The 24,194-nt window shown below is 51.3% G+C and overlaps 6 protein-coding genes across 6 annotated transcripts; 3 read left to right on the top strand and 3 right to left on the bottom strand.

Annotated features, from left to right (window-relative positions):
* Positions 1–682: 682 nt before the first annotated feature.
* UV8b_01432 (uncharacterized protein) lies at positions 683–1,920 on the bottom strand (the record flags this gene model as incomplete). The annotated part of the gene is made up of 3 exons (XM_043138930.1): positions 683–1,453; positions 1,561–1,796; positions 1,896–1,920. 3 exons carry the CDS (start codon positions 1,918–1,920, stop codon positions 683–685), a joined length of 1,032 nt encoding a protein of 343 aa, XP_042994864.1.
* Positions 1,921–3,436: 1,516 nt separating this feature from the next.
* Positions 3,437–4,049, top strand: UV8b_01431 (uncharacterized protein; the record flags this gene model as incomplete). Its single annotated transcript, XM_043138929.1, has 3 exons — positions 3,437–3,625; positions 3,719–3,803; positions 3,868–4,049. The coding sequence occupies 3 exons, from the start codon at positions 3,437–3,439 to the stop codon at positions 4,047–4,049; spliced, it is 456 nt and encodes a 151-aa protein (XP_042994863.1).
* Positions 4,050–6,668: 2,619 nt separating this feature from the next.
* Positions 6,669–8,689, top strand: UV8b_01430 (uncharacterized protein; the record flags this gene model as incomplete). Its single annotated transcript, XM_043138928.1, has 7 exons — positions 6,669–6,745; positions 6,869–6,986; positions 7,093–7,186; positions 7,284–7,670; positions 7,864–8,302; positions 8,425–8,594; positions 8,664–8,689. 7 exons carry the CDS (start codon positions 6,669–6,671, stop codon positions 8,687–8,689), a joined length of 1,311 nt encoding a protein of 436 aa, XP_042994862.1.
* A 1,039-nt stretch (positions 8,690–9,728) lies between these two features.
* On the bottom strand, positions 9,729–13,770 carry UV8b_01429 (uncharacterized protein; the record flags this gene model as incomplete). Its single annotated transcript, XM_043138927.1, has 2 exons — positions 9,729–10,038; positions 10,193–13,770. 2 exons carry the CDS (start codon positions 13,768–13,770, stop codon positions 9,729–9,731), a joined length of 3,888 nt encoding a protein of 1,295 aa, XP_042994861.1.
* An 869-nt stretch (positions 13,771–14,639) lies between these two features.
* Positions 14,640–16,797, top strand: UV8b_01428 (uncharacterized protein; the record flags this gene model as incomplete). The annotated part of the gene is made up of 4 exons (XM_043138926.1): positions 14,640–15,049; positions 15,118–15,295; positions 15,413–16,524; positions 16,623–16,797. The coding sequence occupies 4 exons, from the start codon at positions 14,640–14,642 to the stop codon at positions 16,795–16,797; spliced, it is 1,875 nt and encodes a 624-aa protein (XP_042994860.1).
* Positions 16,798–17,249: 452 nt separating this feature from the next.
* Positions 17,250–18,889, bottom strand: UV8b_01427 (uncharacterized protein; the record flags this gene model as incomplete). The annotated part of the gene is made up of 5 exons (XM_043138925.1): positions 17,250–17,809; positions 17,897–18,287; positions 18,391–18,493; positions 18,554–18,648; positions 18,734–18,889. 5 exons carry the CDS (start codon positions 18,887–18,889, stop codon positions 17,250–17,252), a joined length of 1,305 nt encoding a protein of 434 aa, XP_042994859.1.
* Between the last annotated feature and the right edge of the window lie 5,305 nt (positions 18,890–24,194).

The raw sequence follows: 24,194 nt of genomic DNA, 5'->3' as shown, positions 1-24,194 counted from the left end.
TATCCATTTAGTATCAAAAGCTAAAATACCATTTCCGTCGTCAATTTGCCATGCTTTTCGCTTTCATTTTTCATCTTTCATTTTTTACTAATTTTTTTTAAACACGCGTTTCAAGTATTCACGCCATACTCACATGATTAAAGCTACTGTCAAAACTTTCATTTTCATACCTAGTAGTCGTGTAAATCATTTCCAGGATCCAGCCCCTCGCAATCCAGTAGGAGCTTTCGTAAAAAAAAAAGAAGCATCGCAAAAGGCAAACCCGTGCTGTACTGTACATTCGGCCTTGAACTCAGGCTTGAGCTCAGAGCAAGAAGCTCGTCTAGGCATCATTAAATCCAGGCTACCAGCCGAGGGAAAAAAAGAAAAAAAAAAGAAGATCAAAAAAAGATCAAAGCTATACCATCCAACGTGATGCATGAAACGATTTTTGCGCGGTCTTCTATAAGCATACGGATGCAAGGACAATAAGGTGGCCGGGGTGGTGAAACGAGCATCAGGGGGTGAGTCGTGCGGGCACAGCAATCATGGCCGTCACGTTAGCCTCCCCCGCGTCCGTTCCAGTCGATTCTCTCTGATGCCTGGGCAAAAGGCAGAAGGACTTGGCTAGGATGCAGAATCACGAGATGGCCTTCACTTTGTATCCGAGCAGGCCGCGGATTCGAGGGCCCCGTTCGGGCCTTCACGAGCTGGCGGGGTTGGCAATGTACCACTGCACTAGATCGCGGGTTGCCAGGGCGTCTTGCACGCTATCATGCCCGCGGCCGCTGACCTGGATAGCTCTCTTGAGCCTCTGGAGGGCGAGGGCTTTGAGAGACAAGCCGTCTTGTCGTGCTGCAGGCTCGCGTTCTGCCGCATCTGGGGCCTTGACAGCCCCCTGTCCTACCTCGTGGGGGAGCGAGGCTGCGGGCTCCGAGTCTTGCCTCACCTTGGAGCACGCAAGCTCTATTTCTCGGCGCCTGGTCTCGATCACGAGGGTGTCGACGGTTCGGCGATGGATCCACCGCAGCGAAACGAGGTCTCCGTGCCCTGCGTGGCAGACCACCACGGTGTCGGGCCCGACGAGCTCGCATACCGCTTGTCTTGCGGCATCCCTTCCAAACAGGCAGTTGCGGCGGCGGCAGGCTTCTTCCATTGCCTGCCAGGTTACGCCGGAAAACCTGGTGTTGTAGTGCGCCATTCGCACGCTCGGGTACACGAGCTTGTCCAGAAGCACCGCGCCGGTGAAAAAGTCCAGGACGGATACGCGAATCAGCTCGCTGTCGCCCGAGCTGGCGACTCCCATCTCGCAGTCGAGCGCAACGGCGGCGACATGGGATGCATGCCTCTCGGACGGAGTCTCGTAGAAGCGCCAGTTTCTCTCGAGATGGCCGTTAGGATACTGGCGAGGAGTGTGCTGGGTATTCCCGGAGCAAGGCTTCGACAAGGGCGGTCTCCTGCAGCATGTCCACGTCTACACGCGCGTCGCTCCGTCAGCAGTCTTTTTCTTTTTTTTTCCTTTTTTTTTTCTCGGGAGCCAACGATGTGGGCAGCAAAGGCTGGCTTTGACGGACTCGGTACCTTGTTCGCCACTCTGCCTGGGTGAAATCGACAGGCTAGCTTCCCCGCCGGCTGGCGAGGCTCGGAATCGCCTGGCTCAGAAGCCGCCTCGCACGAGTGGCCGTGGATGTTTAGCTTGCGGAGGCCGGATCCAGAAAGCACCGGGTCGTCGTCTTGCGAGGACGTGGCACGTCCAGCGGTTTGGGTAAGCGGAAGCTTGGGTTTCAAGGGTCGGTTTCGTCGATCCCTTTTGAGGACTGCTTCCTGCGTCAGTGGGAAAGGCCGAGGACAGGCGAGGTGGAGAGAGGCACTTGTGGGCGACCGTTTGATAGAACCAAACGGTTTCGGTCTCTCACCTTTGGAGCACCGCTCGCACCGCATCTTTCTCTCGAGCTCTGCAGAAGAGAGCTGGTACAGCACGTACCCTGATTTTTTCAAATCGTATGACGAGTGGACCAATCCTTGAAGTTGGAGTAGATACTCTGGCGTGGGTGGTATTTGCTCACTTGGGCTTTGCCGTTCCATTTTTCCGTAGTCTGGGCCTGCAGTCTGCAGTCTGCAGTCTGCAAGTCTGTACTCGTATTCCACGGTAGTCAATGGAGGGAGGCAGAGGGCGAGAGCCGTCGGCGATCAAACGACTCGCTCCGTGGTCGGGTTGAGGTTTCTCGCAGCTGCGAACAGGTGCAGCGGCTCAGCCACAGGCCGCAACGTTACGTCAACTGGACGAGGCACCAACCGGCGTCCAGTGGGGAACATCAGGCATCCATCCCTCAACTACCAGCCATGTAAGCACGGCGACAAGCAGCCCCCTTCCGTCGCCCACAGTACAAGCGGGAAAGTAAACAAAAAAAAAAAAGCCGTCTTTTCGTGTGAGCGAAATGAAGCCGTGAGCCCGAGGAGCACAGTACATGATTCGAATGAATCAGGGAAGCCAGACTCGTCAGCTACAGGCCCCCGGGGGCTTAGGTATGTACCGTACCCCCAGGTAAGGTACCCAGGGCCAATGGCAAGCTGACTCGGGAACATGAAGTTTCCCCACAAATCAACTCATTGTTCCACTCTCTGTAGCCGCGATATTATTTTGAGGCAAAGCTCGGAAAGCAACAACAGGCCCATCGGGTCAGGCTGCTATGTCTGCAAGGCTTCAAGAGGAGCATACTAATGACATGTTGCAGGACTCCATCTTGATACTGTGTCAAAAAGAGCCCTGCCTCGAGCTATTCGTCGACAGATCGGGCGAGTCCGACCAACCTTCGGCAAGAACCTTTGTTTCTGCCATTGGAGCTGCTGACTCGCGAGAGATGTCGAGGGCCGCTTGTTGACCAAGCTACATAATACGTTGACGCTCTTGGGCTAACAGACCCGTTTGCCTGGTCCAGCCAGGTCTTGGCAAGACAACTAACTTGTCATGGGGCGCGACACATTGATCGGCAGTGCGCTTCACCGCCGTGAGTCGTATACTCCGCATTTCCCAAGTCCCCGACTTCGAAAGTTCGCAGGGATTAAAAAAGAGGGCCTAGCCGGGCTGGGCGCAGCCGGGCTGGGCGCAGACGGGATGAGGTCATCAACGCCGGCTTCCTCACGACGTTCTATTCCAGAATACGAGATGGAGAGCTTCGGATGAAGTCAGCGGCTTCGTCGTGTTCTATCAATGTCGTATTTGCGTCGAGTGGCCGCGAGCCTATATCAAGATGCAAATATTTAAGGCAGCTCGGTCCTGCTCGTCCCAAGTTTCTGCTCATCATCCGCATCAATCAATCAATCATCAGCATCAGCACCATCAGCACCATCAGCACCATCAGCACAATACAAGCTCTCTTGAACGCAAATCTTGCGCAACAATCCTTCCCACGCTAAATCGAACGCAAAATCTCCCAAAGCAACCTACTCTCTCAAGATGAAGACCTCTGTTGTCGCTCTCGCTGCCCTCCTGGGTCTCGCCTCTGCCCAGAACGCCGTCGTCATCAACAGCTGCTCTGAAACAGTCTACGTGCAGTCTTTCCCGTACAACGGAGGTGCCCCCGGCCCTCTTACCACCCTCCAGCCTGGACAGTCCTTTTCCGAGCAATTCAGACCCTCTGGCTCGGTACGTACGAGATGCCAGACTCCCAAGCCAGCTGCCCTGAACGTAAGGGGGCAGCTTCTGCAGAACAAACACTAACTATAACTATACGCAAAGACCATTAAGATTGCCAAGACCAAGACCCTGAACAGGCCGTTGTTCTTTGGATACTCGTTCAGTTCAAACCCGGACTACGCCTACTGTGAGTTTATCCCAACATCCAAATGTGTGTGCTAGTCCAGAGATGCACTAACGCTCCCTCGTAGACGAGTTCAGCACGGAATGGGGGAATCCGTTTGCCGGAAACCGTAATGTCTTGTCTCCTGGCAGTGGCTGCGAGGCGTTTGATTGCCAGGCCAACGATGGTCAATGCTACAGCACGCCTGCGCACAAGAAGGTTTATGGTTGCCCCCGGCCGGTCAACCTGACTGCCCAGCTCTGCAAGTAACGCACAAGGGAATACATTGCGGTAGTGGTGAGCCTGGTGAGCCTGCAAATAGGAGATGGCCAACACTTGAGCATTGTGCCTCGTATGCACTATTTCATGTTTTTTTTTCTAGATTTTCTTTACATAGCCTAATATTTAATGCATGCATGCCTAATTACTAGCATATCATCGGTGCTGGTCTCTACTATCTACCTACCTCTACCTACCTACCTATCTTAGGTTTGTAGCACTGCGTTTCCAAGTTGGTAAAGCGGTCAGGTGTTCATGGCAGAAAACCTCGACCTCAAGCTTTGTGGTATATTCAGCTCTCAGTAACAATACAGAATCTGACGTCAGCAATTGACACTGACACTGAAAACTTTCCGCCGCCCCGCCATCCGTTTCGGCTATGCCGCCAGGGGAGGCAGAGGGCTAAACATTCTGCCTGCCTGCCTGACCCGAGATGCCCCACTCCACCCAGGTTCCCCTCATGGCGGCTACTCCGGTTTCCTAAGCAACGCATTGCCGTAGGCCCAGTGCATGCCGAGTACAAACGCAAACCCCAGCCTGAGGTTTGCGTTTTACCAAAGGGAATAATTCGTCGGCTTTAGTTTCCCGCCCTTTCTTATTTTTTTTATTTTTGCCTGTCTGCACTTTCCCGCATGATGCATACACACATGGTGGGCTGTGCAAATACGATGAGGTGCGCCAACGTAAGAAAAAAAGCCGGATGACGATGTTACTTCTGACACTACGTACCAAGGGAAAAAAAGAAGAAAAAAAAAAGAGATACAAGATGAAATAAAAGAATTGAGCGAGAGAGAGAGAGAAAGAGAGAAAGGAAAAAACAAAAAAAAATCCAATAATAAAAAATAGGGGGCTTTGGTGGCAGTGACGACGTTTCTGCTAAATCTGGTCAACGGGCTGTCGGATTCTTCAGGGTATCCATTACCCCTGAGAAAGCCCTCAGAAAGCCCTGAGAAAGCCCCTGAGCCTGACCAAATCCTCCGTACGGAGGCCGGAACGGGCTAGCTGTGGACTGGCAGGCGCCAAGTTGCAACGCCAGCACTGGGCGCGCCAGAACCCAAGATGCTACCAGACCAGACCCGACTGCATCGAGAGACGCCTCATAGCACGCGCCGCCACAAGCGTCCATTCCCACCAGTTCGGAGTGGCCGCCCCCTGCCGACCTGAACAGGTCATGCCTGGCACGTGCTGCCAGATGGGCGACGGTAGCTACTAGCCATGTTGCGGGCCGGGTGGGCTGGCTCCAACAGCCCAAGCAGCGCCAAGCCAAGCTGTGCACCATTTGCACCAAGTGAACGTGTATGAATGTACCAGACCAGACCACACATATTTGCCAGCCACTTTACTGTCACTAACATGTAGCGGCTGTCTGGAGCGTTGAAGGCTGACCAACCCCCCCTCCCCCACGGCGTTTAGAGCAAATTAGAGTTTGGTCGGCTCAGGAACAGACAGACAAGAGAGCAGGCAACACAGCCGTCACCGCTTGCCCGTCCTGGATTGGGCAGCACCAAAGGGCAGCACCAAAGGGCAGCACCAAAGGGCAGCACCAAAGGGCCGCCGCCCCAGCCACACAAACAAAGCCCCCCTTTGCCATCCGGCGGTCGCGTCAGTGCCAGTGCCAGTGCCAGTGCCAGGTGAGTGGGTCCACTTGACGTCTGTGCCGCCCGCCAGTTTTGACTGACATTTTCACGGCACTTTGAAGGCTGGCATGTTCCAGCATTACCTGCTACCAGGTAGGTACCTAAGGTACTTGCCAGATGTAGCTCCCACCCGCAGACCGCCGGCCGTCCCAGAAAGCCCACCAGAATTTTTGATATGTAACAGCCCGGCTGGTTCCAGGCATGTACATACATAGGTACATAAGGCACTGTACCTACATACATCCACCCACCCACCGTGGCACCCCAGGCCGCAATCGCATCGCTGCGGTTAGCGCCGAGAGCCATTCGAGTTACACCCTAGGTGCCGCTGTGCTCAGCAGTTGGCGGGTCGTCATCAACCCCCCCAAGTTGCGTCCAGCCAGTCTGGTCCTGTCTGGTGCCATCTCTCGTCGTCAACCCCGAGATTCTCAACGTGTCAATTCATGTGCATTTGGCATCCTTGACTTTGGACGTGGCAGCGTCAGCATCTCCCGTGCACCCGTCCCGTACCACCACCGAGCTCGTTCTTTTCGCTCTGGCTCCTCCCTCCTCTTTATAACAACCGTTTTTGTGTCGCAAAACTCTCTCCTCGCTTTCGACCTTGATCTACCGGGAACAGGAGAGCTAAGCGCCCAGCCCAAGCCCAGACCAGACCAGCCCAGCCCAGCCCAGCCCACCCACCTCTGCATTGGCTTGGCTTCCACGAGCTTGCCTAGCGACATACAATCAACATCCTCATCCCTTTGGCAGCCAACTGCTCAGCAGCACATCACCGACCTCTTGACCCAACCACAATTGTCCAGAGTGCGGGCCGACACATCGCTCCACCCCCACCCCCACGCCGTCGCTGTCGAGTCGTCGAGTCGTCGAGTCGTCGAGTCGTCGAGTCATCGGGCTGTCGAGCCGTCGAGCCGTCGAGCCGCCGAGCTGTCGGGGTCGTCGACGGTAGCTGGTCCTTCATCCTCAACGAGAAATGGCCGCATATCCGGGTTACGGAGGTGGAGGCTACGGCGGCACTCAGCAACCTCATTACCAGACCAACTATTACAGGTGATATGAACAGCAAGAAAAAAACAAACCCCCTCGTCTCCCGGCAAGCTCTGACACCAACAGCGGCTCAATCTTGCTCTCCTGGTATATCCCGTCACTAACTTCGCATGCATTCGCCTCTAGACCGTCACCTCAACAGCATCAGGCGCAGGCTTATGGCGGCTATCCGCCCCAAGGCCAACCTTCCCCGCAATCGAGTCACGACTACCAGCAACCTCCACCCCAACAGTTCGCATATCAGGTATGGAACCACAAGCACCAGGCGCGAGGATTCCTTGAACAAGCATGTCGGGGGTTGGAGCCATTGCAGGCACCGGTTCACTTGCTTACGGATGAAACCCGTGCAGCATTACGGCCCACCGCAGCCCCAGCAATATATCGGCCAGTACAGTCAAGCGTCTCCGCAGCTGGGCTACACAGCAAGACCTTCGCAGAGCCCTGGTACGTTGGAAACCTAGCCCGGCTTTATCCAACACTCCCTCTTGTGAAAGCAGAGTACTAGAGTGCTGACAAGGGGACAAAAAAAAAAAAAAAGCAGGGCACCCCCAACAACACGCCGGATACTGCCCTCGGCCAGCTACCGGGCTACCTCCTCCGCCGCCTTCTGGTTTGCAGCATTTCGGAGGCGGCGCTCCCCAGGGATATGCGTTTCAGTACTCAAACTGCACCGGCCGCAGAAAGGCTCTGCTTATCGGCATCAACTATTTTGGTCAGCGCGGTCAACTGCGCGGGTGCATCAACGACGTCCGAAACATGACTGCATACCTGGCGGAACATTTCGGATACAGACGAGAAGACATGGTCATCTTGACAGACGACCAGCAAAATCCCATGAGCCAGCCGACAAAGCAAAACATCCTGCGCGCCATGCACTGGCTGGTCAAGGATGCCCGCCCAAACGACTCTCTATTCTTCCACTATTCCGGTAAGGCGGTTTCACGGGGTTTTCCAATACACCCTGCATCACCCTGCATCACCCTGCATCACATCACCCTGCATGGACCCTGCTATCACTTTTGCCGTCCTTTGCACTGCTCCACTGAAGGAAAGGAAAAGAAAAGAAAAGAACCCTACTCTCCAAACTAGGTAGCTGACTTGCTCTCCCCCCTTTCCTCTAGGACATGGAGGCCAAACCAAAGACCTAGATGGCGACGAGGCAGATGGATATGACGAAGTCATTTACCCCGTCGACTTCCGACAAACAGGCCACATCACCGACGACGAGATGCACCGGATCATGGTCAGGCCCCTGCAGGCTGGCGTCAGGTTGACGGCGATTTTCGACTCGTGTCATTCCGGAACCGCCCTCGACCTGCCTTACATCTACTCCACTCAAGGCATCCTGAAGGAGCCAAACCTCGCCAAAGAGGCTGGTCAAGGCCTCCTCAGCGTCATTTCCTCATACAGCCAGGGCGATCTCGGTGGTGTTGCCAGCAACATCATGAGCTTTTTCAAGAAGGCCACCAGCGGTGAAGATGCCTATGCGCGCACTCTTGCCACCAAAACGTCTCCAGCCGATGTCATCATGCTGTCTGGTAGCAAAGACGACCAAACCTCGTGAGTCCCCCTCCCTTTTTATTCTATTTCATTTTGTTCCATATTTTGTTGGTTTTTATCATCTGAAAACGCACCAGACCTCGCTTGTCCCCTGCTTCAACGCTGACAAAAAGTGTACGCAGAGCCGATGCCACCATTGCATCCCAAGCCACGGGGGCCATGTCATGGGCGTTCATGACGGCCCTCAAGAAAAACCCCCAGCAGAGCTACGTGCAACTGTTGAACAGCATCAGAGACGAACTAGCTACTAAATACACGCAAAAGCCGCAGCTTTCGAGCAGCCACCCGCTGAGTACATTTCACCAAGCCCAAGTCCACCTGGCGTAAGGACGAGAAAGCCTGACCTAACTCGCTGATTTAGATACGAATCTGCTTTTTGTCATGTAAATAATCTCGCCGAGGGGGCACAGCTTCGTTGACCGGGCTGGTAGTTATGGTTGCATGCCTGAGCAAACTTACCCATGAGCCTTTTCTCCTCCTTGCTCGCTGCTGCTCTCTCTTTCTCTCTCTTTTCTCTGCTTAGGGTATTATGTATGGGTGTAGGGGGTACAATTTTGCATACCTGTTTTGATATCCCAGAGATTCCCATTCAATGGCAAAGAAAAAAAAATGCTGGTCTTGGTTGCTTTGAGGGGGGGGGTGGGTGGAGGTCCTATAACTTTCAATCCCTGGTGGACTACCTGGTGGACTATTCCTTTTTTTCTTTTTTCTTTTCTTTCCTTTTTTCCGCTTTCCCCAGCTTCAGTCTCACTACCACCTGGCATTTGCACGAGGGACCAAAGGTTCTTGAGATGCATCCAGCAGCGCGAAATTAAACACGGCTTTTGGGCACAGTAAGCTGCGCCGCTCTTCTGCTCCGTCATGACTTGTCCCCAACGCTGGGGGTTTTTTTTTGGCCCTCCGTCAGACGCGACTATTCGACTGACGGCTCGCTTGCAACTTGATAGGGGTGGCACGGGAATACCTGGCACGGGGATACCTGGCACGGAACGGAGGGACTCCGCAGCGAGACGAGACGGGATGGGCCCAACGGGCGAAAGAAAAAACCCCCAGTCATTTTTGTCCATATGTATTTGTATTGGAGACGGCGAGACGGATAAAGAAAAGATGGCTGACTGTGCGAAAATATGCATAACCGGGGCGGATACCAGCGACCGGCGCCGGCAAGACACGTCGTGGAATGAACGCGGGCTTCGTACAATGCTCCTCTGCCTGTCTTGATGGCATCATGAAGAAATTGAAAAATCTCGTCCGGTGGAGACAATACATGGATGGACATGTGTTCTAAGACGGGGTGGGAATAAAGAGGAAAAACAAAAAAAAAAAAAAAAACAACCGGAAAAGCGACCAAAAGACAGAATGACAAAAAAAAAAAAAGGCAAAAAAAAAAAAAAAAAGGCACCCTCCGTAATACACGCTCCCCGCGTCAAGACTCCATTCTGACAATCTTGAACTGTTTCGACCGTTTGACGCGCCGCTGCTCATCCCTGGCTGCCACCAGCTTGAGGCGGACGTGCTCCTGCTCAGCCCATCGGCGTGACGAGACGCGCATGCGAGCGATGAAGCGGGCCATGGCGAGGAACGGCCGGATGGAGCTTGGTTTCGCCGCCGTGCCGGAAGCGGCCTTGTTGTTGTTGTTGTTGTTGTTGTTGGCGGGCAGGGATACCGCGAGGGGCTTCTTGCTTTGCAGCAGGTGGGTGCGGATGTGTTCGAGCTCGCGGAGTTGCGCCTTGTTGCTGTGGGAATTTTTCACATGTGTCAGTCGATTTTTGGCACGTTGCGGCGCCAGAACATGATGGATGAAAAAGGGGGGCAAAAAGGGGCTTCCAAGAGGGGAGAGAGGGGAGAGAGGGGATAGGGGGGGAGAGGCAGAGGGAGAGAAAAACTAACCATGCATTGGCAACGTCGAGCTGGAGCTGTACGAAGCCCTTGGCAAAGGCGGCATCTGACCGAAGCAGAGCCTCGCGCTCCCAGCGTGCTTGCATCCATTCCATCTGCATCACCATCCCCTTGACCTCCTTCTTGTGCTGGCCTTGGGCGCTCTCGGCGGCGCGCACCAGCGTCTCGAGCGCGTGCTTGTCCGACGACTCCGCCGCACTGCCCGACTTCTGAAGCAGCTGCATGTCGCGCCGCAGCTTCTCGGCGCTCATCCGGAAGGCTGCGCGTTCGCTGCGCGCCTTTTCCAGCTTCCGCCTCAGCACGGCCTCTGCGGCGGCGAGGCCGTCTATGAGCTCCTGCTGCTGCCGCACGCTGCTCCCGAGGCTTGACATCTCGGCCTGGCTCTGCCGGAGTTGCCTGCCCTGCTCGCCGCTCTGCGAAGCCACGGCGGCGTCCCGTTCTCGCTCCGCCCTGTCCAGCTTGTGCCTCAGGCGGCGCATCGCCTTGTCGTTGTGCGCCGCCAGCTCTTCCGCCTGCTCCCTGGCTTCTTCCAGGACCTCCTCCAGCACGAGCTTCTGGTCTTCCAGGTCGTTGAGCTGGCACTGCAGTTCCTCCAGCGTCTTGGACGCCCGCCGCTCTGCCTCGGTGCTCTGCGTCTTCAACCCGTCCAGCGCCTGCTGCGCGTCCGAGAGCTCCTGCTGCAACGCCGCCACCTGCCGACTGGAGGGCGCGGCCGCTGACCCGGCTGGCGACCTTGCCAGTCGCGAAACTCTGCTCTCATGCAGCTGCCGCTCCAGATCTGCCACCTGCGCCTCGAGCTGTTTCACCAGGCTGCGCTGGCTCGACTCCCTTTGCAGAAAATCGAGTTCCTTTTGCCTCAGTGTTGCCAGATCCCTCCGCAAACTCGATACATTGGTGGCAGCGTCGTCTTCATCGGCGCCGGCCGACTGTAATTTGGAGAGCTCGTCCCGGTAAAACCCAACCTCCTGTTCTAGCTCCCGTATTGTGCGCTGGTGGTGGGCTGCCAGCGGACCCTGGCTGTTGGACTTTGTCGGGCTGACGGAGCGTGCCTTGCTCTGAAGCTGACCAATCTCTCTTCTCAAACTCTGCTCCGTCGCGCAAGCATTGTCTCTCGCATCGTCCAGAGCCTTTTCCGTAGCAGCCAGGCTTTCCTTTAGCGACCTCTTCTCATCAGTGAGGCGGCGGACTTCGTTGTCGAGCTTCATCTTGGCAGCTCTCAAATCAAGCCGCTCCTGATCCATTTGAAGGCCGTCGTTTTCCGGGCATCCTTGTTGGCGCAGGCGCCCTTGAAGTTCGTCGCATTTTGCCCTGGCTTCCGCGAGTGAGTTCTGGGTAGATGCAAGATCTGCTTTGAGCTTCTTCACTTGGTCTTGCAAAGCCTGTGACTCTTTGACAGCTGAAGACATGCGACCAGGAGTCCCCTGCGCGGACGTCTTTAATCGTAGCAGCTCGATTTCATCCTCCATTGCGACAACCTTGTTTACTTGTGCCTGATAGTCAATCTGAACCTGGCGGAGCTCGTCTCGAGCGGTAGATAGCTCATTTCGCAGTTTTGTCAGCAGACTCGCGCGGGTTTCCAGAGCATCTTGGAGGTCGTCAATCTGCCGAGCCGTGACCGCCTCTTCACTCTTGTGGCGTTCCATCTCACTTTCCATAGCCTTCTGCAAGGACGCCTCCTTGCTTGATAAACTCCCTTCGGCTTCGCGGAGACGATCGATGGTCCGTTGAAGACCAGCTGCCCTTTCCTCTGCCCTTTCTCGGTCCGACACCAACGTTTGCCTCTCAACATCCCATTTTTCACTGTCGTTATCGTAAAGGTTATCTCGTTCTCGGACTTCGGCTTGCAAGTTGGATATCTCGTTGTTCAGTCGCTCCAGCTCGTCTTCAAACTGCTGCCGCAGGTCCTTCTCGATTTCGAGGGCATACTCCTTTTCATCCGCTGTGTGCTTCTGGAGCTCTTCAACCTCGCCCTCCAACCTCTGCACTTCGTGTTGAAGAGCGTCCGACTCGACCATCAGAGACTCGTGCCTGAGCTGCAAAGTGTCCTTCTCGTCTGCAACGGCAAGAAGCTCTGTTTCAAGCTCTCGAATTCTCGCCATGTTCAATCGTTGTCCCCGCTGAGCTTCGTCCTGACCATTCTTCGTTTCATCAAGCTCCGCCCTCAGCCTTTCGTTCTCCTCATTTGCTCTAGACAGTTCTTTTTCTACATCTGCATATTCCTGCCCAGACCTGTCGAGTTCCTCCTGCAGACGAGCCACCTTTTCCTCAATCTGGCGAGAGAGCCCTTTTGTCACCACGGACTTGTTGGCCATTTCCTCTTGCAGTTCTTCGAGGTCCCGTTCTGCTCGGTCTCTTTGAGAAATCGCATTGTCAGCTGTGTCTTTGACTTCAGCGATTTGCTGCTCAAGCTGACGCAGGGTAGTTTGCAGGTCTTGGATAGTCTCCTTGGCTTCCTCCAGTTCTTCAGTCTGCTGCTCCATTTCGTTGAGCTCGGCCAGTCTTCGTTGAGCTTCCTTGGCTTCGTCCTCGGCTGCGACAACTCTTTCTCTCACCTCATCCAACTCATCATCACGCTCTGTGATTTGGCGGTCCTTTTCGCGCAAGTCCGCTTCCATGTCCTCCACCTTATCCCGGAGTCGTTCCAATTGGTCATCGTCGTTACGGCCTTGGTCAAGCAGGCGCTGCAGGTTGTCTATATTTGCCTCCCTCTCTTCTAGCGCCTTTTGTAGCTGTTCCAGTTTTAGTCGTTGGGTTTCGTCGGTTTGTCTCCGTTTTGTCTTCTCCTGGAGCTCCAGCATTTCTTGTCGATATGTCTCAAGGTCCTTCTCGGCGGTTGAAACGTGTTTCTTGTACCGTTGAAGCTCTCTTTGCATCGTGACTTTGTCGACCTTGAGTTCCGTGTTTTCCTTCAAAGCGGCTTCACTAAATCCAGGGCCAGCCTTGCGCAGCGCCTCTTCAAGAAAGTGGATTTTGAGTTTGAGACCAAAATTCTCCTTCTCGATTCGATCTATGACATTTTCTTGTTCTCGTAGCGATAGCTGATTGCCGTCTTGCAGCGGTCCCTTGTTCGCGCCTCGTCGCGGCTGCATAACCAAGGGAGTGGACGCAACACTACTGCTTTCCACGTGCGGCAAGGTGTTATCAAGGTATGACTGGTTGCGAGAAACGGAATACATGGAGCCATCCATTCTTGGCAATGCAGTCACATCGTCCTCGTCTATCTTGCTCAATCCGGGCGTGTCCGACATGGCAGCGCCATTCTCTTTCCCTTGCTTCTGAATGCTATTTCGTGTTGCGGACTTGAGCAGCGGGGTGAACTCGGCACCGCCAATGCTTGGGGGAAGGTTCCTGCGATCGGCAAGCGGTCCTCGCTGTCGCGGAGTGCGTAGGCTAATCCCGGTCGAACGGCCGTTTCGAAGCTGCTGCAGGAGATCGCCGTCTTTGCCTGGAGATTGGAAGGAGGCCTCTTGCGAGATGTCGGCGAAATCGGGCTGTCTGTTGAGATAGGTCGCGTCGCCAATGTTGGTTCGAGGCGTGTCAAGCGCACTGCCGAGCCCTGGCTGGACCATCACGGCGGGCGGGGGGAACCTTTACAGCTAGAATGTTTGGATAGCAATTTATTTGTGTCGGTAGAGGATCCGAAAGCAGCGTTCCTGGCGGGCGATTTGGATTCACATGACAGCATGAGTAGACGCAGAGCGAGAGAAGGAGCAAATCTCGAGGACTAATCGTCAGTGTGGTGTTGGGGATCCCAGAAAAAAAAAGGCGCTTGGTATTTTGCAAGCGGTTTTGAGTGCTGATGCTATGAGTTGGATTCGGAGCTTTCTATTGATCAAAGACTACAATCTGGCAGAAGAATCGGAATGGGTTTGCGCTGAGCCAGGTTGCTTGGCCGCCATGGCGTTTCTGGCCGCTGTGCAAGTTGTGGAAAAGTAGTCTGGTCAATGCCAACCTGTTGCCGTCTCTGGCTGGAGCTATCAATACAAATGCAGACACAGCCTGCAACCCGGGGAGACGCGTTCAGCCTTGTTTACTTGGTACCCTCTTGCAGACTAGCGCGGTTGGTGCTGGGCCGCCGTTATGTATAGGAACCTAGCCTGACACAGTAGGCTCCGCACTTCGTACACGGTATGTAGGTACACAGTACCTACGGGACCAGGGCGCAACTTGCTGGAGACTCTGCCAGCCAATGACGGGGCGGATTCATTACACGGTTAGATGCATCAAGGCAAGGCAAGGCAAGCTTCACCAGGCCTCTCGTCCATACTTTCGACTTTCGGCCCGTACGAACTAACCAGCTAGTTCCTTGCACCTTGTCCGAGCTTTCCAGTGAAAGCAAGGCCCCAGCCAGGCCTCAACTTCTAACCCCGTTGTTACCCTGTCCTAGCTGCTGCGCTTGCCTGCCGCCCCTCAGCTCCCGTCATCCACATGGGCTGCCATGTCGTTGGACCGGGTTCCAGACGAAATCATCCAGCACCTGCTGTACTATGTCCCCCCCGAGGACAATCTGCAGCACTTTCAGCTTCTCTGCCGTCGCCTTCGTCGACTGGCCAATCAAGGTCTCTTGTGGCGACATCACTGCTGCCACCGTTTCAAGTACTGGAGCTCAGAACATGGTTTTCGCGACAAGTTGCGCCAGGCGGCGGCGACTGTGGAATGGAAGCAGCTTTTTCTGCTCAGGGCCCGCAGGAATCGCCTCGTATCCCAACTGTTTGACGGTGTCCTGAAGTCCAAGCTTGGCCGTCTGAAGCGGATGGAAGATATCTGTCGTTTGGGTTACGATGCAAAGGACTTCCTGTTAAAGCAGTGTCAGATCCACGAGTCAGCGCCAGACGTCTTAGCGAGGAGGTAAAAGCCAGCTCTACTTTCCCCATCCCACGACGAGTCATCATGACGATTAAGCCTTCATCTTTCAGATACTACGGCAACGCTGTTCTCGACAGTATTCACCGGAGCATAGCCGTTGAAGAATGGTACAGGCTTCGTCTGGACCACGATTCGCTTGATGCGCAAGCTGCTTCTCGGCGGTTGGAAAGAGCACTTGGTGCCTTTGACATGTTTGTGCTACACGACCAGCCAGGTGACCTGGATGACGTACGTTCTTTTCTTCTTCTTCATCACCATCATCATCATCTTCTTCTTCTTCTTCTTCTCTGTGTCATGGTATTCTTGCCTTTTTGCTAACTTGCCGATGTTCTTCGATGCGCTTAGATTTCTCAAATCTTGGATCAGACAGTTGCACGGTTCAAAGCCAGCCGCGCTGACTTGTCTGAACTGACAACTCGCGAAAAGGCGTTGGCCTTGAATCGCTGGGTTCGTACAAACAACCTTACGGGTCTACGTAACCCAGACAGGAATGACAGAAACTTGCGAAACTGCTTGATCGGCCAAGCCCTGCGTCACCGTGATCACGATTCAATTCCACTCATATCCGCCGCCATCTACTGTTGTCTTGCCTCTAGGTTGGGTGTGAATGCCCAATGCTGCGCATTTCTCAGCCATTCCCACGCCATCGTATTTGCTCGGCCAGGGGAGACGTTGGACGGCCATCCTGTCGGCAATGGCGATGAGCAACCGGAGCGGATGTATCTTGATCCTTATGGGGTTGATGACGAGGTTCCTGTATCCGGTCTGCAGAACCGGCTGGCTCAACTTGGATGGCTTGCAGGTGCTGATGCATTCCTAGCACCTGTTCCTACCTTGTCGTTGGTCTTGCGGACCGCTCGAAGCATAGAAGCGACCTTTGCAAGGATCCTGGAGTTACAGGACCGCGCGCATACTGAACTGAGCCAGCTCCTACGAGGCAACAGCGCCATGAACGTCGAAGCATCTCTATATTCAGCTCTGTGGTCATTCCTCATGCTGACCCCACCTGAAACGTTTGAATGGGATGATCGTTTGGAAGGCTTCCTTGGCCGGTTTGCGGGAGCGTGGCCAGAAGACGCTTGGCTAGTGGAGAAGTACCTTCGGCCAATGTACGATAGTTTAACGCCTTTACGAAATGGTTTCGCCCGCCGCGTGAATCGTGGTCTCGGTGACCCGTGGGAACTCTGTAGTTTTGTCCGTAAGCAAGATGACGTTGCACCCCCTGTTTTCAGGAGGAACTCGGCCGGTAACCAATCGGTTCCGTTTAAGATTGGGCAAGTCTTTCGACATCGGAGATACGGCTGGATTGGGGTCATCACAGGATGGTCCGACCAAGGCGCTCGAAGGCTTCTAGTGACCAATTCCAGAGACCTGAATGGCCAGTTTGGCACGTCTGACCCTGCGGCACAGCCAGGCTTGCCAGTACGCCTTCCAAACCAATTCTATTTCATGTGTTTGTAAGTGCTTCCCTTGGCCGCCGATGGCCGCCCGCCCCCCCCCCCCCCCCCCCCCGGCAAGCAGTTTTCATCTTTCTTACCGTTTCAAATGTTGACAGTCCAAGCACTGGCTCGGAACCGCATGTTGTTGCCCCTGACAACATTGAGCTCATTCACGACCCCACGGACATTGCCAGTGATATGTTTCCCATGGCGGGGAAATTTTTCAAGCGCTTCGATCCAGAGACGTGCACTTTTGTATCGAACATCAAGGAACAGTATCCAGATGATTAATGACGCTATGGAAAGGCAGGGTCGGTGGACCAGGAGAGGGGATGCTGTGCTATTTTAAGCGGAATAGACTTTTTACTTTGCTTCAAGGCTGCCACTGTACCGCTCCGGCTTCCTTGGGAAGGCACTATCGTGTAAAATGGTCGGTCAGTTTGGGCCTGCTGGGGCTACATTCTTGGGCAGATGACGGCGTCTTGGTATTCCCTTTGTTCTTCCGTCAGTCCTCAGCAGAGAAGGCAGGAGGTGGGTAAGGTAGTTTGAGTCGATGGCACCTCGCGCGTGTCTCGGGCTATCGCTCCCGGCTTCGTATCTCGTGTAGCCCTTGGGTCTGGACTAATTCTAATACGCACCGGAACTTTCTGCCAAAATAAGAGGGCTCTTTCCTCCTGTGCGCCTTGGGTGGGTGGACAGACACATGTACGATGTGATGGTCTAGCATCTTCTTCTCACTCGGTTCAAACGGACATTTTGATGATGTCTTCCAACACGCCCCTGTGTGCCAGCTTCTTGACCCAGCAGTGCAACGCACCCCCATAGTCCCTTTTCCGACTTCTTACACGCCCTTCGTCCTCTCGGATATTCGACAGCTCAATGCGGTATTCATTGATGGCTGCTTTCAACTGGCTTTGGATTTCCCGAAACACGTCGCATGCGTCCTCTTCAACTAGCCACGACGGGCGAGATATGACTAGCTTTAACTCGGCGGGTAGCTCTGCGTTTTGAATATCCGACAGCGTCAGGTTAAATTCCGTCAGCTGCGTCGGCTTAGTCATGTCTAACAGGTGCTCATCCGAAGATACAAGGTTATTGAACATGGGGTTGTGGCCATCCTTGAAATGCATCTGCATCACCTGCATTGCAGCCACCATGGTGGCTATGGTTTGGCCATGGCGCAATAGGGAGCTACCGCAGACTGCGAGCAGGTTGAACGACAACTGGCTTCCTTGGTACTGAAACATTCTCGCCTCGATCTGCGGCTTCGCAATCGCGGTCCAGTCAGCGTCGACGACAGGGCCTGGTATAGGATACGCATAAGTACGATTTAGTCTGGAAGGCTTCCGGGGGGGGGGGGGGGGGGGGGGGGATGGGGCAGGGGGCCTACCAAGCTTAAGCGGGCAACTTTGCAGTCCGTCCAACTCCCACACATGTCCGTCAAAGGGCACGTAGGCAATGAAATGATAGCCGTATTCCAAAGTTGATTGCCTTCTGCGGTTGGATCGCTTTCGAGCCTTGGAAGACGAAGCGCTGTTCTTGGAGGCATCCTCCACCTCGTTCTCTAAGCACAAGTCTGCATTGAGGTGATCCATACGCCGCGTGAAGGAATTATGTATCGTGCGGATGAATGCATTCGAGCTGATGCTATGACCCCTCAGCGAAGTGCTGAGACTCCTGGTTCTTTCTCTAAACTCGGTCAATTGCTGGCCCAAGTCTATGTCACGTGCGTTCATCAGGATGTTGAGCAGCGCTACGGTAGCGCAAGCATTGTTTGTTGTCTGACCACAATGTTTCTTTAGCACGGCTTGCATCCAAGCAGAAGGCAACAAGGCCCTCTCATGGCAGGAAGAGGGAGAGAAAAGAAGGCCGAAGAAGGCTCACCTGGTTTGCAAACCATATGCCGCTCTCCGTGTCCTGTTGCTGCTCCTTCTCGTCATGGCCAGGCTCATATTGGAACAGGAAGATTAGCCCAAGAACGGGTTTCCTGCGGTAAGGGTTTAGCTCAAAAATGATGGTTTCGAATGGTGAGACGCCAGTTTCTTACGCGACTGCCTCCAGAGATTCCTGGTCTATCGCGAACAGTTCCTGCACTTTTGCGTTTCTCACCCCCAGATCTCGGAGTATGATGTTGAAAAAGGCCTTTTGAGTCCATCGTTAGTGATATTGTCCCCGCTTGGTCCGTCCCGTCCTCTTGCCGGAGATGCTGACGGGTCTCTTCCCCTACCGGCTCTGATTCCAGCTCAACCCACCCTTTCCAGTCTTCAATCTCTTGCGGAGTGAGTGGACGGCACGCCTCGCCAAGCGGATCGTCGGGGATGCCATCCGCAACATCCGCCGTCTCGGAAAGCTTGCGCTTCGGATTTCGTCTCGGAGTCTCCATTGCGTCTTTGGGAAGTTTTCCGCCACCACCAGGAAACGCTCTTCTTTTACGTCTTATGCGTCAATACTAGTCTGGATTGGCGTCCAAGTCCCAGGATACTTCTCTCAGCACGAGCTACTCGGCAGCCAGGGCGAGAAACCTAACCGTTAAGCCGGGAGACCTGAAGACAAACCTGTACTTTCGCGAGATGGGAAGAGAAGACTTCGACCAACTCCGGGGCAGGTTTCGGTACCGACGCAGGGAAGTAGAAGAAATGAGCTGCAAACCGCTTTCCTTGCCCTTGCTGCTCGATTATCTAGACGGACCGAGGCTGGCACATAGCAGCAAGTCCAGAGTTGGCGAAATCATAACCACCGGTGGTACGGCTCGAAGAAGTCGCCCGTGGCATCTTTTGGTTTATCTGCTAATCAAAAGCTTTAAGAGGACGGGAAGGGGGCTGAGACTGGGTTACTTGAGCCTATTATTTTTATCTGTTAAGATGTTGAGGAATTGCAAACTTGCCGAAAAACATATATTATCAGCAAAGGTCTTGATGCTCTGTAACGACCTGCGGATAAGTTTACGTAGAATATTACCACTTAATTTGATTTTATAATCAATGAAGTTAGAACTACTAATTACTTATTTATATAAAGATCCTATAAAATTACTTTTATAATTATAAATTATAGACTATTAAAATGAATAGTTATTATAACAAAGTGGCTTAAAGGGCATTAAGCAGATGTCTATGCATATTATCAGGCTAATCCAACTTTTTACTCTTGTTAAATAGGCTTAAAGAGTACGTATTATACTAAGTTATTATACTTAATATAATTAACACACATCTAATATTCATATAGCTTTTCCAGCTTAAACCTCGGATAAACCTCGGCTAATCTTTGGATACGGGCATAGCTCAAATTTTTGATAAATAATATTAGGCTAAAACTTAAGAAAAAAAAAGAGTCTTTCCAATTATATAGCCAGATATAGGTAAATTCTCACGTTATCTACTAATAATACAAGAGTTGTCAAGGATTTGGACTACGCCTGTTTCATACTAAGGACAAGCTTATAGTAAGTGTGCGCGGCTAATGTGACATAGGTGTCAATTGTACCAAGTCAAAATAACTTAATACAATACGTACTCTTTTGGCCGTATTGTAAGGCCCCGCCCCGCGACCATAGGATGAAACGTGGGATAGGGCCTTACAGTCCTGGAAGAGGACACGAGGATGGTTGGCGACTATAGCAGAGGCGCAGACCCTGCGAACCAGCCGCGAGTCATAACAGACTCGCGCATATATAGCCACATAGTCCGGGACACTTCTGATTCCTCCTCAAGCTTTAGTCCAATATACCAGATTGACCCTGCCTAGCCTTCCAACCCTCACACGTATAGTTAAGAGAGTAGGATTTTACCTGACGATGTGCGCGGCACCTGCTTAGGGCCTTTTGGGCTACATCGTTACAAAAGTCACACATTTTGACAGCTCTAATATCTATGCAGTTATATATCATAATAGTGTGTATAAGGCACTATCCCGTAATTTTAGAATAATACATTAGATAAAGCTATAATTATTGATAAAAACTCGGTATACCCAGTTGTCTATAGGGTTGCGCGCATGGTATGATGTATTAGGTGATCACCAAGTAAAAGATTTTATTACTTTACTAATGACTATCTAAGAAAGTAGAAAAGAGGCAAAAGAGAGGAATTACACGATGTGGCCCTTTTTGTGCGCGTGCCGTAGCCACGTGCATCAGCGCGGTCGGGTTGGGCTGCCTGCGTGCCCTACCAGGCACAGGGGCAAAAGTGGCCACATTATGCGCAGCGTTTATACGGCACATTCGTCGCAATGTGTCCAATTGGGCACTTTACGACAGCAATTCCGACAATAATAGTTGGTAACTATAAGGCCATTAGCACGCAGAAGCACAGAGCTCTTGTACTAATAACAAGTTATATAGAATTCACTTATATCTAGTCATGTAGTCGGCATAACTCTTACTCTCTCCTCAAGCTTTAGTCTTATTGCAGTTCTCAAGGTTACTATAAAGCAAAGCCTTACTAGCTAGCTAGATGGCACGAGACTGTCTGCGACCTGTGACTTAATCTTAGTATAAATACTAGATTCATCACTAAGTCCTAAGACTATACAAGTGCTATAAAGCAGGGCAAGTGTAAAGGCAAGGCAAATATAAGATAACCAGAAACGCAGGGAAGGTGGAAGTTAAGAGGCATGTAGTGCATTAACAGGTTCGATTGTGCTACCCTTCTGCTATCTAGAAAGAAGGGGGAAAGCTATCCTATATATACACGAAGGAGGGGTGGGCCCAGACATCCAGGGTAGCCAGTAAGAGAGCTCCCCGTAATGCTCACTATGCCACGTATATGATACGTCAACAACCCCGCTATATCCGGCCTTTCCAACTACCCCAATTACCGCACTAGTAACCAACCACCACGCTAGTGACTAACCACCACGCTAGTGACTAGCCACCACACTAGTGGACTAGCCACCACACTAGTAGGCCGCCACCACGCTAGTAGGCCACCACGCTAATTTAGCAATGCCACACCTTTTTTAATAAGGCCTACCTTACTTGATATACAGTAAATAATCCACTGAAAATCCTTAAGGTAAAAGGCAAAGGCCTAAGGTTAGTAAGACTACTGTAAGTCTAAGAGGCGGTATGAGGGCCAGAAGGTCAATAGGCCAGTAGGGCATTAGGCCAGCAGCCTAGTAGGCTACTATAAGATTTTAACAAGTCTAATATACTATATTAACTATATCTAGTCTTTTTATATCTTACAGTATATTTAACTTTATGCCACGAGATTATAAGACGGGATTTCACAGCTTTTATATACATATCTTATATAATTTTTCTTAAGCTACGTATAAGTGCAGCTTAAATTCTAGCTATATTTTGATATAAATATATTAAGTAAATTAAGACAAGAAAGATAAACTTATAATAAAATATAGTAAATAGATCAAAAAAGACTGGATAAAAAACCTTCTTGTATTTTTTTTATTTATTTATAAATGTTGAAATCAGCGCCTTTTTAGCTGTATTTTGGTACTGGTCTCGCCACCATACGACGTCTCTGCGTTGAGATATCGCGGTAGCTATACCAGGCGCTATGGTAGGGCATAGCGCCCCACAACGCCGATTATAATGGGCCACAGCGCCGATTACAGTGGACCACAGCGCCGGTTACGGCACCGGCACAGCGACCCACATCCGGCCACAGCGGCCGGTCACAGTAGGCCACAGGGCCCACAACAGGCGGCGCATTTCTATAGGATTACCAAATGGGCAAATCCTACTAATACCGCACTTTCGGCCTTCTACATATAGTCACCCGCTACACCGCGCCTTTACGGCAGACCGGTATAGGGCTTCCAGCCCGTACGGCAGGCTATTATAGGGCATCCGGCACACCGCTATAAGCCACTGGGCTTGGTTGGGTAGGCATTGGGTAGGATATTAGGCACAGACTAGGCACGGTTGGGCAGACCGACTTTTCGTCGGGTTTTTTGCTATTTCTGCGGTTTTTCATTATTTTCAACCACTTTTTCAAGATAGTAGAAATATACCTAAAATTCCCTCTTTGTAGCTAGAATAGTCACCAACAATTAGAATCAGATTTCCCTAATATCTTTACTCTAGTCAACCTCTTATACGCTTTAAATCTTTAACCAGCTCTTTATTTTATTCTGCAACGCCTTATACGCTACTATCAGTATCCAGTACATTTCCAACAGTATTCTGAATCACCATTTTGCAACAGGTTATAAGCCCGGTGTCTTAAGGCTTCCAGCTTAAGACTTTTTTACGCTAACTTAGGATTTTAACGCATTTAGCAGCTAACCTTCCAGAAATCTACTAATAAGGGACTAATCATCCCAGATTTAAGAACCTAGCTACCACACTAAGCTACAACACATCCTTATAATAGGATTTTCTAAGGTTATTCCTTAACGCAGCTTTCTTCTAGTTTTATCTAGATTTTCAGTCTTAATTTTCTTCGCATTTTTAAGACTTTCCAGCACCTTTTCTCTTCCTATAATAGCCAGTCAGAACGTTCCTACCGCCAATAACCCAGGCTACCAAATCCCTAATACGGCAGAGGTAGAAGAATCTAATAATAACTAAAAAATTACCTAACTCAGGGAAGACTAATAGGAAATAAGAAAAGAATTCAACTATAAATTTAATCGAATTAATTCTAAAATCGATTTTTTAGCTAATAAGGTAGGCACCTTAGTAGATAGACTAATCAAGCCTACTATTAGCCTACCATCCCAGGATATAATAGATATAGATACCTTCCAAACCCCTATAGGTAAAGGAAATAACCCACTATCACTACCTAAAGCCCAGCAGCAACCCCTACCGGTTCCATCCAGTATTAGCAGCCAAATCAGCACTATAGCTATCAAGGAACTAGCTAAAACAGCCAATAGATTCTAAAAATCCCAAAAGCTAAGGGGGGCATCTAACTTCGACTAATAAAAACAAGCCCTTATAATTCAACTTAGGGCACTTAATATCGCTAAATTTATCAAAGATTCTTCTATTACTAGCAAATTTAACGACTCAAAGCAAGCACTTTTACTATTACTTATCAAGAATAGTTGCACAGAAGGACTAGCTACCGCTATTAACTAGTATACTAACCCAGAATCAGCCTTTATATTACTCACCAAATAGTATTCTTACTCATCAGATATATAGCAGACCCACCTATACCCTGCCTTCTATTAACTAAATTTTACAGGCTATAAGGGTACCTTAGAATCTTTTAACGCCTCCTTTAATAGCTACCTATCCAGGCTGCAAATTTTAGGCTCCTATATACAACCTTTCGACTAAATCAGCCAGTATTTATATACTATAGAAGGGGTCTTTTTTTAGTAGGCAGAACGGCACCGCATAATAATAAGAATCGCCTATACTTAGGGAAATATATTAAATATTAACCTGCAATTTTATATAGTTAATTTACTAGAAGAATAACGCATTAAAGGGTTATTAGTAGTAAGGACTACCACCTACCTTACAAAGGTCAAGGGTGCCGCTACTAATACTAATAATAGTAGCAAGCCAGCTAGTAACAACACTAGCAAGGGTGGTAAAAACACTACCACCAACGCTAATAAAAAGAAATAGGGGTCTTCTATCCAATAAAGGTCTTCTTTAGCTATATAAAGTAAGCCGGAAAATAAAAAAAAGAAAAAAAAGAAAGATTTAGCTAATAAAGTAGATACCTTATAAAAGACCGACGAAAAGGAAAAGACTATTA

Source organism: Ustilaginoidea virens, chromosome 1 (genome assembly GCF_000687475.1).
Source record: "Ustilaginoidea virens chromosome 1, complete sequence".
Taxonomy (NCBI): Eukaryota; Fungi; Ascomycota; class Sordariomycetes; order Hypocreales; family Clavicipitaceae; genus Ustilaginoidea; species Ustilaginoidea virens.
The sequence above is the reverse complement of the archived record's forward strand: the minus strand, read 5'-3'. Positions and strand labels throughout refer to the sequence as shown.